At 50.4% G+C, this 14003-nt stretch overlaps 5 protein-coding genes across 5 annotated transcripts; 4 read left to right on the top strand and 1 right to left on the bottom strand.

The window, feature by feature from the left end:
- Positions 1–2661: 2661 nt before the first annotated feature.
- On the top strand, positions 2662–3067 carry CkaCkLH20_08698 (uncharacterized protein; the record flags this gene model as incomplete). Its single annotated transcript, XM_038891413.1, has 2 exons — positions 2662–2719; positions 2775–3067. 2 exons carry the CDS (start codon positions 2662–2664, stop codon positions 3065–3067), a joined length of 351 nt encoding a protein of 116 aa, XP_038743425.1.
- Positions 3068–3735: 668 nt separating this feature from the next.
- CkaCkLH20_08697 (aldo/keto reductase) lies at positions 3736–5010 on the top strand (the record flags this gene model as incomplete). The annotated part of the gene is made up of 4 exons (XM_038891412.1): positions 3736–3900; positions 3963–4140; positions 4199–4609; positions 4679–5010. 4 exons carry the CDS (start codon positions 3736–3738, stop codon positions 5008–5010), a joined length of 1086 nt encoding a protein of 361 aa, XP_038743424.1.
- Positions 5011–6057: 1047 nt separating this feature from the next.
- Positions 6058–7923, top strand: CkaCkLH20_08696 (putative extracellular lipase; the record flags this gene model as incomplete). The annotated part of the gene is made up of 3 exons (XM_038891411.1): positions 6058–6749; positions 6817–7078; positions 7138–7923. 3 exons carry the CDS (start codon positions 6058–6060, stop codon positions 7921–7923), a joined length of 1740 nt encoding a protein of 579 aa, XP_038743423.1.
- Positions 7924–10114: 2191 nt separating this feature from the next.
- CkaCkLH20_08695 (alpha-ketoglutarate-dependent taurine dioxygenase) lies at positions 10115–11353 on the bottom strand (the record flags this gene model as incomplete). Its single annotated transcript, XM_038891410.1, has 4 exons — positions 10115–10646; positions 10694–10768; positions 10822–11210; positions 11267–11353. The coding sequence occupies 4 exons, from the start codon at positions 11351–11353 to the stop codon at positions 10115–10117; spliced, it is 1083 nt and encodes a 360-aa protein (XP_038743422.1).
- Positions 11354–11903: 550 nt separating this feature from the next.
- CkaCkLH20_08694 (uncharacterized protein) lies at positions 11904–13901 on the top strand (the record flags this gene model as incomplete). The annotated part of the gene is made up of 10 exons (XM_038891409.1): positions 11904–12091; positions 12144–12414; positions 12463–12604; positions 12662–12751; positions 12807–12895; positions 12950–13176; positions 13229–13260; positions 13319–13531; positions 13609–13729; positions 13784–13901. The coding sequence occupies 10 exons, from the start codon at positions 11904–11906 to the stop codon at positions 13899–13901; spliced, it is 1491 nt and encodes a 496-aa protein (XP_038743421.1).
- Positions 13902–14003: the final 102 nt, after the last annotated feature.

Here is a 14003-nt window from a genome sequence, read left to right as displayed (position 1 = left end):
CTATAAGCACGAACCTCCCAATATAAGGAGAAAATCAAAAAAGTTCAGCCCGGCCTTTTTTATTACTGCCTTGATGATTATTGCAACTGCGGCCCTGACTGCTAAAGCATGGAGCGCAGTGTCTATCTCGATTCAACCCCACATTCGGTCTTGACGACTATAGCCAAGTTTATTTGCCAGTTTGCGTCCGCCTTACCGATGCCAAGGGCTGCGAATAGACGCCCCTCTGTTTCTTCCTGTCCTTGTGGTTTGACACGCAGCACCACACACAACATCCAACAAGAAGGCAGAAGATGACCGTCGGAACAACGGCGATAATAATAATTGCCGTCTCCAGTCCCGTGAAAGGCGGCTGGGATTGATATGTCTGGGTTGGTCTTGGTACTAGCTCCTGCCCCGGAACCCACGTGCTCAAAGTTGTTGAAAGACTCGGCGGCTGAGGAGACAACGTCGATGTATCAGACTCTTGCCATGTGATGTGCCACGCTGGATGAACATCGTAGCCCTCTGTAATAACAGTAGTTGATCCGTTGGAGTACGTCGCAGTACGGTTCCCGTACACATTCAAACTGCCAACAAAGTTTACCAGGCAGACTGGATACAGCGTCTGAACCGGAATCGCTGTGGATGTGTCCGTGACCCGCGTTATGACGCGGTATCTGCCGCTGAGAGAGCCGTTAGCTTGAAGAGTGCCCGGAGTTGCAAGAAGCTCGTGTGGTGTTTACTCGAGACAACAGTAGGCTGTCGTCAAAGTAGTGGAAGACAGAACCGTAGTGGCCATCATGTGAGCTACCCAGTCAGATGGACACACCGCGGGGCTGAAGTTCAGCTGCCTGCTATCCCCTCTACTCTTCCACTCCGGTGGTTGGCATGCGGAAACAAGAGGGTCGGCTAGATTGGAAATGGCCACATCCCACGTTTTTGTTGTCGTTCCATCTATGCGAACCATCGATATGGCTTCTAGGATGGCGCTGCATGAAAGCGGATATCGAAAAGGAGTAGTAAGTGCGACTTCTTCCGATATGGTAGATGTCGCGAATTTCGTAAGTTCTGAACTCGTGGGCGACGACATTTTGTGATAGAACCGAGGTATATTGGTAAAAGAATACGAAAATGGACTTTTGGAATCGATCTCGAATGCGGTAGCGCGGGCGATGGTTAAATAAGACCTCTTATACCCTGGTCTTTCAGCTTCGTATTCTACTGAAGCCCCTGGGTTCTGGGCACCCGTACTTCAAGACCGGACTTTATGTCATTATCAACCGAAGTTCCTAATTTCAATAATTTAACCTGAAAGATGTGGCTGAATGCCTTTGCTTTTGACGTGCTCTGCATTGGCACCTGCCTAATCGAGCCATGCTTCATGGCCAACGGCTTTCAAGCTTGTTGGTGTTGGTGGTTGTACGCCAGCTAAGCCACCGTCGAAATTAGCCTGCAAGGGACACGATGAGTCTCATTGGTGGTGAATGTTGGACATGTTGAGCAGCTAACCTCGTTTGGACACCTGGAAACATATTGGCTGCATGACAAGGGTCAATAAGCTTACTTCGCGATGCAACAAAACCCTCCATGCCCACAGCGCCTGCAGAGACCTCGGGATTCAACTCCTTTCATACATCAAATGCTCCGAGAACTCATTAGTACATTAATACATTTCTGGCAGAAAATGGCCTTCACGGTTTGCGTGATGGCATTTGCGTTTACATCAGCCGCTATAATCTGGTCAGAGTTGAGACCTTTGCCTGACTTAATTTCAACTCGAATATTTTCTGACTAGCAACTTGCGCTTCGGTTGACGTACTTAACTCATAGACACGACACCAATCATTTAATTTGTTCTATTCGCAGCTTAAGCTCTAGTTTGATGGAAAAGCAACACTACATGTCTGCTAACAACACACTGCTCGTGGACAATTATAATACAGCGGTTATGTCTTTGTACGACTCCGGTCTGAGTTCTTTCCCATCTCCCCACTCCCACTCGTCCGGTACTGAGTCAAAGGTTTCAACTCTGTTAAAGTTGGTTTAAAGTAAGAACGTGCCTATGACGGAGCTGTCCGAATGCTACGTTCTCAAGAGAGTCGCAGCCCCTGATCGCTGAAACAGTCGATCCCTGATGATAGCCCCCGAGCTATTTCAACCCCTTATAATTGCCTTGAAACCTCTGGGCCAACCAATAGTAGACTGAAAATCGAAGCTGTGGTCTGATCATAGCATTCCGGCTAAGTTTTATGAGACGAAAGGTCAACGTCGCCTGGAGCATTCCGCTATTGACCATATCCCATAAAACAGCAGACAGCTTTCAGCTGTCTGATAAAATCAATTGCCAGAAGCAGGATGCCTACTGACAGTCATGGATAACCCTGCCCCGTGGTTCTAAAAAGGAGTTCCACGGCGATACCCAAGACTTGGTTTGCGTTTCCGTATGTTGGCGAAGGCTCCACCAACTCAATGGAACAGCTGAGTCGAGTTGAGGTTAAATAGACCTCACGAGACCTCACAAAAACAACAGAACTTCGCAGAAAGGCACATCAACCATCATACTTTTTTTTAATACTGAAGTCTGTCCGGAACAGAAAACTCTTACTAATCACTTTTACCTTGGTTCAAACCATCCTTCTCTAAAATCGCGATCTTGTCGAAGAGCCATAACCAACCGGCATGAAGTTGACTGTCTCGATCGCCCTCCTCATTGCCATGGCCGGCTCTACTTTAGCACGTAAGAGAATCACTCTACTATCGCTTTTTGTATCAGGTGTTGACAGTTCTTCCAGAAAGCTGCAATAATGGCCGAGGGTTTTGTCAAGGCGGCAGATGTCAACCCAACAACGACCCCAGCGGCGCCGGCCCCTTCGTCGGTAACTTCAAAGAATGTCAGACTGGTAGCGGAAGATCCAAGGTCGACGATTTCATCCTCGGCGGCGGCAATCAGAACGCCAAAGTCAACGCTGGCGCAGCCTGCAACAACGGTAGAGGCACATGCAGTGCACGAGGCGCTTGTGAACCAAACAACGATCCGAGCGGTGCCGGGCCATTTGTTGGAACGTTCGATGAGTGCTTCAGTTAGTCGATTGCTATGAGATACACGAATGGTCTGCAAATATCTTCCAAGAATGTTCTGTGTATTATCGGCCAATTCTCATTCGACCTCCACATCGCTCTTCATGTCGAGCACAAATCTGATACCCATGTGATGCCACTCAAAACTGGCCAATTGAGTTCTTTGAAACAGCGAATGAAAGTCATTCCAAGTATCTGAGAATCCAGACGAAGCCGGAGTTAAGAACTCCGTTCTCCGGGCTTCAGAGAATAGATAACTTCTTCCATTTTGCAAGCACTACCAATCAACACTCACGCACGCTGTTTTTTCAATCCATATCACGCCATTGGCACAAGTAGTCTTTGCTAAGTCCGGAATGCGGCTTGATGTCAGCAGCACGCATCTATGAGTGATGAATTTCCACATTTGAGGGGCAGAAAGACGGTGATCAGCGCAGTGCGGGGTAGCTCTTCGCCTTTCGGTGCCGTCTACTACCCGCGCTGTGACCCCTCCATTGTATGTCGCGATCGGCCCTTCATGACGTTACGTTAGCCGTGAAGGCGGGAGGATATATCTGTAATGTTCTCCCACCCATAAGCGAATCCTTCCTGCAAGATTAAGTGCTGACAGGTATCAGTAACCGAAATCCTTATTGCAGATCTCGACACACACCAATAGACATCACTTCAGCAACAATGGCGTCAAAGCAACTTCCCACGCGTCTCAAGGAGTCGGTCGAGAACACCAAAGTCGAGTACCGCCAACTTGGAAAGTCCGGACTTCGTGTTTCAGTTCCCATCTTTGGCTGCATGAGCTTTGGCGACCCGCGAACAATTCCATGGGCTCTTGGAGAGGAAGACGTACGTTGCTGCACAATTTTCGATGCTTCCAAAGTGCATGTGACTGACATCGTTGTTTGCAGGCCCTGCCCTTGCTGAAAGCCGCCTATGATCGAGGACTCAACACTTGGGATACAGCCAACGTGTATTCCAATGGCGCTTCGGAGGTCACCATTGCGAAGGCCCTGAAGAAGTACAACATTCCCCGAGAGAAGGTTGTCATTCTGACGAAGTGCTTCTTTGCGGTCGGTGAAGAACCAGGTATTTTCTGGGGCGTCCAGCTGGATAATGGTAGCCTATACTGACCTGTAGCATGAAGAGGCGCGTCAGTTCAACTTTCGCGATGAGTTCAACACAGCCAAAGACTACCAGAACCAATTCGGTCTCTCGCGAGCGGCGATCTTTAACCAGGTTGAGGCCTCGTTGAAACGGCTCGATACCCCTTATATCGACCTCCTCCAAATCCACCGCTTCGATCCCCGAACGCCCATCGAGGAAACCATGAAGGCACTACACGATCTGGTGCAGTCCGGAAAGGTGCGGTATATTGGAGCAAGTAGTATGTGGGGAACACAATTCGCCCAGATGCAGTTCGTTGCAGAAAAGAATGGCTGGACCAAGTTCGTCAGCATGCAGAACCACTATAACCTCCTGTATCGGGAGGAAGAGAGAGAGATGAACCGGTTCTGTAACGACACCGGGGTCGGCCTCATTCCGTGGGCTCCGCTGTGTAAGTGCTCCCCGATGCTCCCCGACCCAGATGCCAGGCGTTCAGGATTAAGCTAACCATCGATGTCAGGTCGCGGCCATCTCGCCCGACCCCCTGCTGACTTTGGCTCTACCTCGCGCAGCAAGGGTGAGAAGGAAGGTCAACCCGGATCTCACGGGACCGTGGAGCCGGACATCAGCATCATCAAGAGAGTTATTGAGATCTCAGAGAAGCGCAACTGGCCCATGGCGCACGTGGCTCTTGCGTGGATCAACAAGCGGGTTACCAGCCCCATCATTGGCTTCAGCAGCGTCGAGAGAATCGATCAGGCAATGACGGCCGACGGCAAGGTTCTCACCGAGGAGGAGGAGAAGCATCTTGAAGAACTGTACAAGCCCAAGGCCATCACTGGGCACATGTAATACTTCTAAGCGAGACAAGGTCTAGCTAGCAACAACAGAAAACATTATCCAATCGGAACTTCTCTCGACTCTGATTCGAGCCGCACCGTTCGTTGCGAAGTGGGCGGAGTCGGATCCGACGAGAAACGTCCTTGATGTCGTGTTGTTTGCAGCGAACCCAGGCCGAGCTGAAGCTTTGGAAATGCATCCAAGCTTCTGAGTGTTTTCCTGGGTTCTCTCTATGTTCGGGAAGCCGATTACGAGATCGGAGGGTCGGAATTGGCAGCGTAGATTGGGTGAAGCGTTTTCCGTCTGATATTCCACATGCTTCGCAACGGCGACCGTCGCAGAATAAGCTTCACCGCCGGGTCTATCGGGGAGGAAATCCACGGCCTGACGTCGATGGTATCCGATCCATAGACTCAGGTTCGATTCCATCCCCTCTCTTCACCCCCGCATCCGCGGTGGGCAGCACTCCGTATTGGGCGAATGCCTTGGTACAGACTTGCCGGTTTGCGACCCTCCATCTGATGCTCGCGGGCGCATGACACCTGCCGGCTCATAATATCACGCACTAGTTGCCGAGGGTCGGAGGAATCTGTTCGGGTCGAAGTGACGGCACAAGCACTACATGGGATAGCTCTAGAACCCTCCCATCCATGGAATCCTTCTAAGGGCCTTCCCAACCGCCCAGGACCTTGACGGGTGTCAAAATTTAGGAACACTTCTGTTTCTGGCGATGCGATGCGAACAATTCCCCAGCAGTTTCCGAAGTCATCGCGCTGTCCCGCAGCACGCTACCTGGTTCATCCGACTTTAAGCTACCTGGGCAAACCCAAACGTATTCCATGAGATCTCTGGGTCTCTATCATATGATATCATTGCCTTTTTCCATAGTTGCCGAAGGCGACATGGAGGTGCATGACTCTAACCTGATATATCCAGCTGTCGTGGCCCGGGCCTCTTCGACCCCTTAGTCTGACCACAACTCCGTAATGTGTCGTGAGAACAGACTTCACCGGTCTTCTCCAAATTATTCTTTTTCTTCTTTACAACTACTTCACTAATATGATGCTGTCGACGCTGGCCTTCGTCAGTTGCGCCGTTCTGGCTTGGGCAGCGCCGCAAGCGAAAGGAGGCGTGCCTCAAGTTACAATCAAGAGTCCACAAGCCAACATCAAAGGAACGACAAAAGGATTTCTCGGAGCAAAGGCCGGCGAAGTCGAGTCTTTCAATGGAATCCCATTCGCGAAGCCTCCCATCGGCGAGCTGCGTTTCAAACCTCCGGTTCGTCTCACGGAACCTATGGGAAACGTCGACGCAACGACCGACCAGCCCGAATCTTGCCCACAATTTGCGTTGAATACCAACTTTGGCTCTCCTCTCATCCCTCCAGATCTTCTCGATAAGGTTCTCAACTTGCCTATTCTGAAGAACTTGGCTGTGGGACAAGAAGACTGCCTCACGATCAACGTTCAGAGGCCAGCCGGAACTACCGAAAACAGCAAACTCCCGGTCATGTACTGGATCTTCGGAGGCGGCTTTGAGCTCGGAAGTACATCGATGTATAACGGCGCTGGTATTGTGGCGGAGGGTATGTCCACGGGAAAGCCGATCATCTTTGTGGCCGTGAATTACCGGGTAGGAGCTTTTGGCTTCATGCCCGGAAAGGATCTCATGATGGAAGGAAGCTCCAACGCCGGACTTTTGGATCAAAGAATGGGCCTCGAATGGGTACAAGACAACATTGCCAGTTTTGGGTAAGTTCACACTCCGTCGCCTGCTTCGACGTGCGAAGCTGCCGTTTGCTGACTTCGAATTTTCCAGCGGAGACCCAGACAAGGTTACTCTCTGGGGAGAATCGGCCGGAGCTATTTCGATCTTCAGCCAACTTACACTCAACAATGGCAATATCACTCGCAACGGAAAGGCTCTCTTTCATGGCGCGATCATGAACTCGGGTTCTGCTGTTCCAACAGATCCCATGGACTCGCCAAAGGCCCAGAAGATCTACGATCAAGTAGTGACCACGGCTGGGTGCGGTAACAGCGGAGATCGTCTCAAATGCCTCCGAGATCTTCCTTACGATGTAGGAACCCCGATATGCAGTGCTCAGATTAGAGCGTTCGCTAACCCCGAACGATACAGGACATGCGAAAAGCGGCAAACTCGGTTCCTGGGCTTCTGAGTTTTAGCTCTATCGCTCTGTCATATCTTCCTAGACCAGACGGCAAGGCCATTGTTTCCAGTCCCGAAATCTTTGCGACATCGGGCAAGCTTCCCAAGGTCCCCTTCATTCTCGGCGACCAAGAGGACGAGGGCACCCTTTTTGCACTCTTTACACCAAACATCTCGACCACGAGAGACGTTGAAAATTATTTTTCAACTCTCTTCTTCAACAACGCTTCCCCCCAGCAAGTCAAAGCTCTCGTCGCAACATACAAGAACCGCCCTTCCGCAGGATCGCCTTTCCGAACAGCTGGCTTCAACAACGTGTATCCGCAATTCAAGCGCATGGCCGCCATCTTGGGTGATTCTGTCTTCACTCTGACCCGCAGGGCAGTTCTCAACATTTCCAACACAGTCCAGCCTGACGTCCCGAACTGGAGTTACCTAGCCAGTTATGATTATGGCACTCCAGTTCTCGGCACCTTCCATGGCTCTGATCTCCTTCAAGTGTTCTATGGAATCAAGCCAAACTATGCTGCTTCGGCCACGAGAGCTTACTATTTCAACTTCGCCTACAATCAGGATCCTAATGACTCAAAGGGTGGTACTGGCGTCGCAAATGTCAAGCTGATTGATTGGCCAAAGTGGAAGGATGGTGGCAAGCTACTACACATGATGGCAGACAATGCTGACCTGATTGATGATGACTTCCGCCAGGAAAGTTTCAACTTTTTGCTTAACAACGTACAGAGCTTACGTTTTTGAGTTTGGGGAGGCGAGGCGAGGCGAGGCGTAGATGATGTTTTGTCTGGATGCGACGTGGGGAACATTGGACTGGGCTTCCGGGACCGTCGATGAAGTGTGATAGTTGAGCTTGAGAGTCCCGAGGGCATTCATAATTTGATTGAGTGTCGTCCTCAATTTAAGCGTATGAATTGTTTTGACAAACGTGCACCGTCGGGAGCCGCAACACAAGGAACCAGATGAAAGTTTCCATCCGAAGAGGAGGACCCTTAGCAAGCACAACATCACCTCGGGACAACTTTGTGAATGTCATCCAAGCGTTTTCCTCATTCCGCAGAAGTTACGATGAGTCTAAAACACGTTATGTATGAACGCTTCGGGATATCATGTCTCGATGTGACGGAACTGGAACGCCTTAAGAAGACAATTCCCTTCGCAACTCGCCTAGGGCGCACTAATGAAGACGTATGGATGAGTGGCCGGAATTGAAAGCCGATTGGTCAATGTTTCACTGCTTTTCATGCTGACTGAACCTCTAATCGTCGTACTGTTGCCCGCTTCTGGAAGTCTTTCCTTTTCGGTTGGTACATACGAGAAAGTCGTTGTGAGGCGCACATAGGCTTGGCTGACGCAATGTGAAAGTCCTAGACAAAAGGGAGCTGAAAATCAAGCCTAGCCAGTCTGATATGACTTTTGAGGCGATTTGATTGCTGTTCGCTGCCGCCGAGGTCCACTCTAAAGGATCAAATCCTTGCCACATGGCAATGATCTCCCATGTAGTGTTTGCCCCGTGAGGTCGAGAGGGCAAGTAAATATCAAGTATTAATATTGGCTTGCGATGAGAAGGTCGGTTCCTCTTACTAATACTCAAACTTCTTGGACGATTGGTTTTTAACCCATATTACTCTGAAGACCAGTTTATCTCATGGACTCGGTCGCCAACATGGATACCAGTAGTGTCAATGATGACGACCTCGCCAATGATCTCATCGCCCGCATCACACTGATGGGTGTCATTTCCATTGCGTCCACCACACTTCTGGGGTGGTCTATCCTGAACCGATCGAAGGTGAATGATGTTTTCATGAACACTGCTTTGGCATTATTCGTTACGTATGGTTCGCCCTCCCGCGATAAGCCAAAACACCAACCCACTAAGTGCCGTTTAGCTTTATGACTCTCAGCATTGCCACAAAACTCGTCACCTTTGTCGCGATCAAGAGATCGGCAAACGACACGACATCTATTATGGCAAGCGGATATTACATACACGCTGTCTCGGTTCTTCTTGAAAACTTGACCCACGCCATCCTCTTCACCGATCTGTTTTTTGTCAGCTTTGACATAATATTTACGACCGATGACGACGACTTCGATTCCATGAGGTTTCTTGCCTTCGTCGCGGGGGCTTACACTGTCTGCGCGCTTGCTGCGGTCTTAGCGCTCCTCGCAGTAGTCGCGTGTGGCCTCGACGTTGCCAGCATAGCTCAAAGTAGCATGCCAGAGAAGGTAGAGTGGCTAAGTCTGTGTCAAAAGCGCGTCCAGGCGGTTATACAATGTCTCTTCCTGTCGCTCTCTCTAGTCACAGTATGGGGCTGCTACTTCGTTCACCGGGCACGGAGATACGAAAACGAAATGCACATTGTGCGCCGAGTAAGAAGACTGCATTTTCTTTCCAATTACTCTGTCTTACTAAGGTTTTCCCAGTTGTCAGCTTGGTTCGTCATCTGTTCCTTATGCTGGCTATTGAGGCACATCTGGACCGTTCTCGTGAGCGTATATTTCACCGACATCACTGGCAGCTCTCAACCCGCCAAGCGAAATGTCACGTATTTCTGGACCATCGATACCATCCTGAACCCACTGCCTACAGCTTTCATATTTCTGATCGTGTACGAAATTCATCTGGTAATGGGAGGGAACTCATTTTTCTGGATGGAGAATCAATGGGCGCCAACACATGCTGGGTCTGGATTAGAACAAAAAGAGCAGATTTGAGAGCCTGAGCGGGCAGAGAAATTTCAAGGCACTTATAGAAGTCTCCGATCCCCAATGGTTCCGGGTCTTATCGATTCATGTGTTTGCAAAATACCCCAGAAGTCCAGTTGTATCTCTTCATCCTTCCGCAGAGACTAGAAGGTTTACCCTCAAGCAATTGCAACAGGCAGAAAACAGCATGCTGTCATTTTATTGTTCCGAAGACTCTGAAAGATCATTCTGCTTTAGTTTCCTCAAAGTAAGGCCTCTCAGCCTGCGGTGTGATCCTCAACATGTGCCTCCTGGTAGTTCCCTCCTCCACACGGAAGTCCCTCAGTGCTGAATGCTGAGTGTTTCTGTTATCATACACCACGACCGTTCCAGGTTTCCAGTGTACTCTCAGATGCCAATCCTGTCCCCTTTCAATGTGATCAAACAAGAAGTTCAAAAGCGACGCGCTCTCCTCTTGCTTCATACCAACAATTCTCTTGGTGTATAGCCTGTTGACGTAGAGAGACAGCTTCTTGGTGACGGGATGAGTCCGGACCACAGGGTGGACAGTTTCGATTGGTTCTCTGATGTATCTCTCTCTGTGGTCATGCACCGAGGCTTGAGAGAAGCCAGAGTGAACTGCCTTCAGGCCGTGAAGAAGCGTACGGTATGTGTCTGAGAGGGCGTAATAGGCAGCTGTGGTGGAAAGATACAAGGTATCACCGCCTGAAGATGGTGTGCTCAGCGCAAGGAACGTCGTCGTACCCATGCCGTTTCTGCCAATGTTAGTTGTTGGATCGCAGTGTATCTGCTCGATTCTTACATCTCGTAACTCATATCACTATGCCACTTCACGCTCGTGATATTGTCTTTGATCTCATTGTCGACAGCTCCAGCCCTACGCGTAGTTAATGACGAAACGATCTGTCCATGATGAAGCTCAAAACTCACGTGAAGTCACGATAGACAGGCAGCAGCTCAGGGTAGTCCTTGATCTGACCGCCCATCTGATGCACATGTAGAGGTCCGAAATGCTTCCCGTATTCCCTTTGCCTCTCGGGCCCGATGTCCGCAAAATCTTGGTCGTGGAACAGCACGACGCCGCGCTCCGCAGCCAGAAGAGCCAGGTCATCCAGCTGAGCGGAGTTCAGCTTGCTCAGCTGGATTCCATGAATCTCGGTGCCGATAGCGGGCGTGATTTCTTCAGCGTTGACCCCCGGAGCCTGCAACAAGTTCTTCTTCTCGGGATCTGCTCTCAAGCCAACATCGACATGTTCAAACTCCTCGAGAGGCGGCTGGGTTCCGGGCGTGAAGTGCGACAAGTACCTTTCGTACTTATACTATCGTAAAGCATTTAGCAATCAGTCTCGTTAGACGCTTCACCCTCTTAACCTACCTTCTCTTTGTCGTAGTCGATAGACGTTTCAGCGCGAAGCTGCAGCGTCTGAGGCTCGGCAGTCGTGGTCTGCACTTCAGTCGACATGATGATGAATTAATGATCCGAATTACCTCAGAACTCAGAGAACCCAGCAAAAAATGTGCAACTTATAAGCATTCTCGGGAGACTTTTCCCGCGGGAACGGCGCGGGCACGCGATCCCGTGTTGCTTGTTGCGACATCATCCTTGGAGATTCGTCATAGCTTCCTGGTCCTTCACATTGGCCAGACCTCACCTCTTCCACACCAACCTTATCTTTCTCCACATGAAATCCCATGCATGCTGTATGAAATCTCCGACAGCCTGCTCTTCACATCGGAGAGACGTCCGCTTGTTCTGCTGCAGGTCAACTATCATCGGACTATTCCCGAGCAGCCTCGCTCCTTTGCGACTTGCCGGCATATTCTGTGCCTGTTGCAGACCGGACATGCATGCTGGCCCCACGTGAAACAGAGTACGTGATTTCAAGGATTAATTGTGATGCTGGTGGCGTGCTGGCAGAGTGTTGTCCGGCTCGGGCAGCATGCCGACACATTATATGAGGATAGATGTCTGTGAGGGGACTGAAGCGCCGTACTGAACACACCAATACCGAATGCTCCAAGACAGCATCATGTCTACCGAAGGCACAAAACACGACACCGTGGTGTCAACTGAGACCGAGTCTGAACTCCGGTCCCAGGAGGCACCGTCGAAGGGATTGTTCTCTACAATCGCCCGGAAGATATGGGGCGATGATGTTCGAGAAAGGAAGTACATACAAAAGCTCGACAGTTTTCTATTGTAAGAAAAGTCCTCAGCTCAAGCTGGCCTACAAGCTGCTGACGTATAGCAGCTCTTACGTACTTCTCGGTTACTTCATCAAGTACCTAGACCAGAACAACTACAGCAACGCGTTCGTCAGCGGCATGCAGGAGGAACTCGGGCTCTACGGAAACGAGAGGAATCTTCTCAACACATACTTCAACATCGGCATCATCCTGGGTACCATCCCAGCCCAGATGATTCAGCTGAAATGGGTTCGGCCGTCGATATGGATTCCCGCTTGCGAGCTGGCTTGGTCTGTCTTGACGATGGTCATGGCAAGCGCGAAGAATGTCGAAACGGTATGTGGATGCCTCGGAATCTGGATCGCACGCTTATCAAATCTCCAGCTTTATGCTCTTCGGTTCTTTGTCGGCCTGCTGGAATCGTGCTCATTCCCGGGTTTCGCCAGCATTCTGGGGAGTTGGTACGGGAAGTCTCAGCTTGCGAAGAGGATGGCCTTGTTTGAGCAGACTGCAGCAATCGCCGCCTGTAGGTTGACGCCTATCAATCAGGCTGCATCGTCACTGACACGTTGTCCGTTTCCAGTCTTCAGCGGATATCTTCAAGCAGGTTTGTACACCGGAATGAATGGCACGGCAGGGTTGTCAGGCTGGCGGTGGTTATTCATCATGGATGGTATGCAATCGGGTTGCCTTTTAAGCTTGATCGATTATCGACTAACTCGAAGCAGGTGTCATTTCAATCCCGATTGCGTTGTATGGTTTCTTCGCGCTGCCGGACTTGCCTCACAACACGAGGGCATTCTATCTGAAGAAAGAGGTAAATCTTCCTCTCCCATCCTGACAAACGAGCATCGCGCTGATGAAGGTTTAGGACCGAGAGTACGGCATGGAGCGAATCAAAAAGATGGGACGTAAGCCGCCGTCAAAACTCACGCTCAAGGGCATCAAAGATATTTACACCTCGTGGCAACTCTGGGCCTTCATCCTGCCGTATCTTATGGTTGCCGAGGCTGGTTCCGGCACCGGATACTTCAACCTTTATCTCAAGGCAGAGGGCTACAGCGTAGTCAAGACGAACATCCTCCCAACCATCGGCAAGTAAATCACTCGTCGTAACAGACACAATTACTGACTGATAATTCTACTCCAGGCAACGTCATCCAAGTCGTTGCCGCGTTTTCTGTAGGCTGGCTATCGGACGCGACAGGTAGCCGTGTTCTCACCGTCGTGTTTGTGCAAGTTCTGGTGCTGGTGTCGAACATCTTATTATCGGTCTGGAACGTGCCGAAGGCAGCATTGCTGGCCGCGTTTTACCTGAGCTACACGGGTGGTGCAGCACAGCCTGTGGTTATCAGCTACGGGCATGAAATCACTCAGTGGAATGCCAACCTGCGCCAGCTTCTCGTGGCTACGGGGAATATCTTCACTTACACCTTCAGCGCATGGATGCCAGGTGAGTCGAAAGTCGAAGTCCCATTTCGACAAGTGCTCAATTCCTACTGCACTGGCGATACTGACTGGCTTCCCCAGTTGTGCTATTCCCAACGTATGATGCGCCCAAGTACAAGTATGGCTATCAGATACTCATCTTGTTTGGCGGTCTCGCCGTCATCGGCATGTATCTTCTGGATTACCTGTACAAGCGGGACTTGTGAGTACTATGCACCAACATTAGATGGCATTGACTGAGCTTACATACGTACAGGATGCGGAATCCTCATCTTTATGAGACGGAATATGAGTCCGACCCTGAGCAAGATGACACAGGTGACCTACACAGCCAGGACGGGCTCCAACCAGGCCAGGATGGAGAAAGACGATGAGGTTAGCTCCGTGCCAATGAGATGGATGCTGCATCGGTGCAAGATCGAGATAAGGGAGCGTTAGTTTCGCGTTGTCGATCCAAGTAGAAGGAACCTCTGCGA

The sequence above is a fragment of the Colletotrichum karsti genome, assembly GCF_011947395.1.
Source record: "Colletotrichum karsti strain CkLH20 chromosome Unknown Scaffold29, whole genome shotgun sequence".
In the NCBI taxonomy this organism is placed as follows: domain Eukaryota; kingdom Fungi; phylum Ascomycota; class Sordariomycetes; order Glomerellales; family Glomerellaceae; genus Colletotrichum; species Colletotrichum karsti.
This window is presented reverse-complemented; position numbering and strand designations above follow the sequence as displayed.